The 3,421-nt window shown below is 29.1% G+C and overlaps 1 protein-coding gene across 1 annotated transcript; it reads right to left on the bottom strand.

Moving 5' to 3' along the window:
* Positions 1-1,898: 1,898 nt before the first annotated feature.
* On the bottom strand, positions 1,899-3,125 carry LOC119193358 (THAP domain-containing protein 2-like; the record flags this gene model as incomplete). Its single annotated transcript, XM_037446946.1, has 3 exons — positions 2,598-3,125; positions 2,275-2,376; positions 1,899-1,930 (listed from the first exon to the last, which is right to left on the bottom strand). Coding segments are annotated over exons 1-3 (417 nt in total), but the record flags the coding sequence as incomplete, so codon positions are not given.
* Positions 3,126-3,421: the final 296 nt, after the last annotated feature.

The raw sequence follows: 3,421 nt of genomic DNA, 5'->3' as shown, positions 1-3,421 counted from the left end.
AATAAAAGAAAATTAGTAAATCATTCAGATTAATTAAATAACCGTGTACTTATATATTACTTATATTTAATAATAATATTAAATAAATAAATAATTAGGCTTGTTGGCCTTATATTATTATACTATAAGTGAATGTTGTCTTAGGGGGTTATAGTTGAGAGGAACAGATTAATCATTCTTAAAAGCATATTAGGAAAATATTAGCCACTAAATACTTATTTTCAAATTCTGAATATAGGTAATATCATATACTTACAAAACTGAGCAGAATATGATAAAGTAGCTGCCATTGTCTTGCTAAATACTCTAGTAGCATTTTTTACATGAAATTAAAATAATATTTAGCTATAAGCTGAAGATATCTAACAATATAATATACACAAGTCTGGTTCCATAGTCCCGTATCAATTGGTGGTAAGGTAAGGTAAGGTAAAGTACAAATAGGAAAACATTTGGCTAAATGCCTTAGAAAAGTGTGATGGAACCAATGCTATACATTATAAATATGCTAATTTGGTGATAAAAATACAACCAATTAGTTTGCTTATATTATTATGATTAGATTTGTTTTTTTTTAAATCCCAAGATCCCAAGTACATAAAAGTTTACTCATTTCTACATCAAAGAATTCTCTACATAACTTGAAGATGCAAAGCTATTCCACAGACAGTAGTAATGCATCAGCTAAACTGAGATGATACCACTATTTTGGTGTTCATTGAATTAGAGGGAGCAATAATTAGTTGCATGATAGGACACAATGTGATAAAATGAAAGTCATTGAATAATAAAGTAAAACATATTCATACCTTCATCTTTTAATTTTTCTGGAATGACATGTTCATCATTCAATTTATGTAACAACCTCATTTCGGCATGATGGCAATCAGTTTTATAAACTTCAATTATGTCTTTCCATGTTGAAATGTTTCCATTCAATTCTATGTTTTTGTTAAAAATTATTTCTTATACCTTTCAATAGGTGCGATGGGTCATATATTACGCTTAGTCTGTGCCCATTGATTATTATCACACTTATCTGAAAATTAAATTATATTATTATGTGTTACAATTATACAATAGTGCTGAAAGTTATAAACATAATATTTAAAATTAATAATAAATAGTTATATCTGTATGTAACCAAATTGTTATATTGTTATAATTTATCCCATATCAAGAATAATAATATTGCTCAATTTTATTATAAAATTATTAATTTCATTATGTATATTTTTTGTTTACAATTTTTTTTCTAGAAATATGTTTAAATATATATTCAGCAATATTCTAGGTTTTTATAACTTAATATTTAAAATGCAAATTAAAAAATTAAATATATATTACCTCTTGCTTTACAGCTTCAAAAATTTGTTCATTTATGCCAGCTTCAACATTTAAATTTGTGATCATTTTATTTAATGTTTATATTTTTGATGGTAAAATAAATATTTTTTGCAGAAATTTATAGCACTTTGGACTTTGCTTCATAATAGTCATAGCTAATAACTTTTCATCATCAGTGAATCGACGTCCTCTGGCTTTTTTTTTACATAGATTTATCTGCATCCATAAAAACTTTTGTGCCAATGGATTAAGTTTTTCTAGGCATTTAATTATACTTAAATGTCTTGAAAACTTGATGGCTCTTTTAGCCCGTTTCTTAAAATTATCTTCATTTTTGGACAAATTATATTCCCTTGATATTTTTTAAAGTCAAAGGTGTGTGTCTTTTTTTGATCAAAAGAGCATGCCTTCGTGGTTTCAATACAGAGTGGATGGATGAAACTGAAATTGTATAAATTTACATTAATTATTGCTGACTAAATTTACAATCAATTGCATCAAAAATTATTTGAAAGCATTCTTACCAGTTGGTTTCCCAATAGTTACTTTTCAATATAAGATGCAGATGGCATGGTACACATTTCTAAAAACAATATTTAGACATTAGTACATAGAATACAAATATACTAACTAAATAAAAAATACAAATTTCACAGTAAACTTAGTTCAGATTAAATACCTACTACTATAATTCATAGAGCCATGATGTCCACCTTTGCTTACAGATTCATTGAAGTAAACAACCTCTTTCTTTGCCTTATCCCTATTCCCTTTTCCCAACACCGGCAGTACCTTAATAATTTCTGATATTTTGGGTGAATATAGATAATATCATTGCAGTAGTGATTATCATTGTGATTCAAATTGATTGTTTGCTACTCTATGTTATTTACAAATGTGATTCTAATTTTGTGTGAAGTAACTTACCACCTCCAATTCTTCTTCGTTTCTCTGTTACATGTGGTTTACAATAGGTATGATCCATGTGCATTCTTTTTTTCATATAATTATGCTCATCATTGACATTATCTAGAAGGATAAGGTGTAATTTTAAACTTTCAGATATTTAATCATAATTTATCTGATCTGATTCAAGTGTTATTAACATAGAAGCTTACAAGTATAAGGCCGCATCAATAGAATATATTTATGGCTTAAGTACTTAGTTATTATTCAAGTCCAAAGCATTTAAAACTGAAGAGTTTTAAGTAGAAAATTTCAAATAAATTATCACACAAATTGCTACTTACTGGCTTCATCAGGTATTATCATTGTAGTCCCATGATTGAATATCGTTGGATATGCATCGCTACGTAGACGAGATCTCTGACCCGACGAGGTAAAAAATGTTTTTACAAAATGTTTTCGACACACATACTGCTTGCGAAGATCTTGAGTGTTCAAGGTTCGCAATGAATCCGAATTAATACATTCCAACCACTTTTGGGACATTATTTCACTTTTTGGAAACCTATAAAGGTTGATGTCCTTTCGTTTACTATCACAGTACTCAACGCAACAATGATTAAACATTGTTTCAAAACACGATTGCAGGTTCAAAAACTGGGAGGATAAGTTACGGAATTGAATCAACGCAAAACTTCACTCGACCAACTTAAAAACGCTATTACAGCTTTAGAAATTAAGAGAATAAGTTACGGAATTTAATCAACGCAAAACTTCACTTGACTAACTTTAAAACTGTAATGACGTTTGACAGATAATTATTGAGATTTGACAGATCACAAAAAACAACATGGTTGCCCATGCGACGGTGGACGAAAATGGCGAAAGTATGAAGGAGGAGGGGAAGAAACTGTCACGCATTATAGTTGAGCACAGATAATAAAACCCACGTAAACCTTATGAAGATTACCCCCGTGGACTGTAGTGTTACTAGTGCTAATAATAAATATTGGTTTTGTGTGAAAGAGTGTCTTTATTGTGTGAACCCGGACTCTTAGCACACACACACACCAGAGCACCCCCTAAACAAGTACATTTTCTTAAAGATATGGTTGAAAAGAATGTTATAAGAATTGAATATGTAAATACCGATGAGACTTTAAAATAA

Source organism: Manduca sexta, unplaced genomic scaffold (genome assembly GCF_014839805.1).
Source record: "Manduca sexta isolate Smith_Timp_Sample1 unplaced genomic scaffold, JHU_Msex_v1.0 HiC_scaffold_43, whole genome shotgun sequence".
NCBI classification, from domain to species: domain Eukaryota; kingdom Metazoa; phylum Arthropoda; class Insecta; order Lepidoptera; family Sphingidae; genus Manduca; species Manduca sexta.
This window is presented reverse-complemented; position numbering and strand designations above follow the sequence as displayed.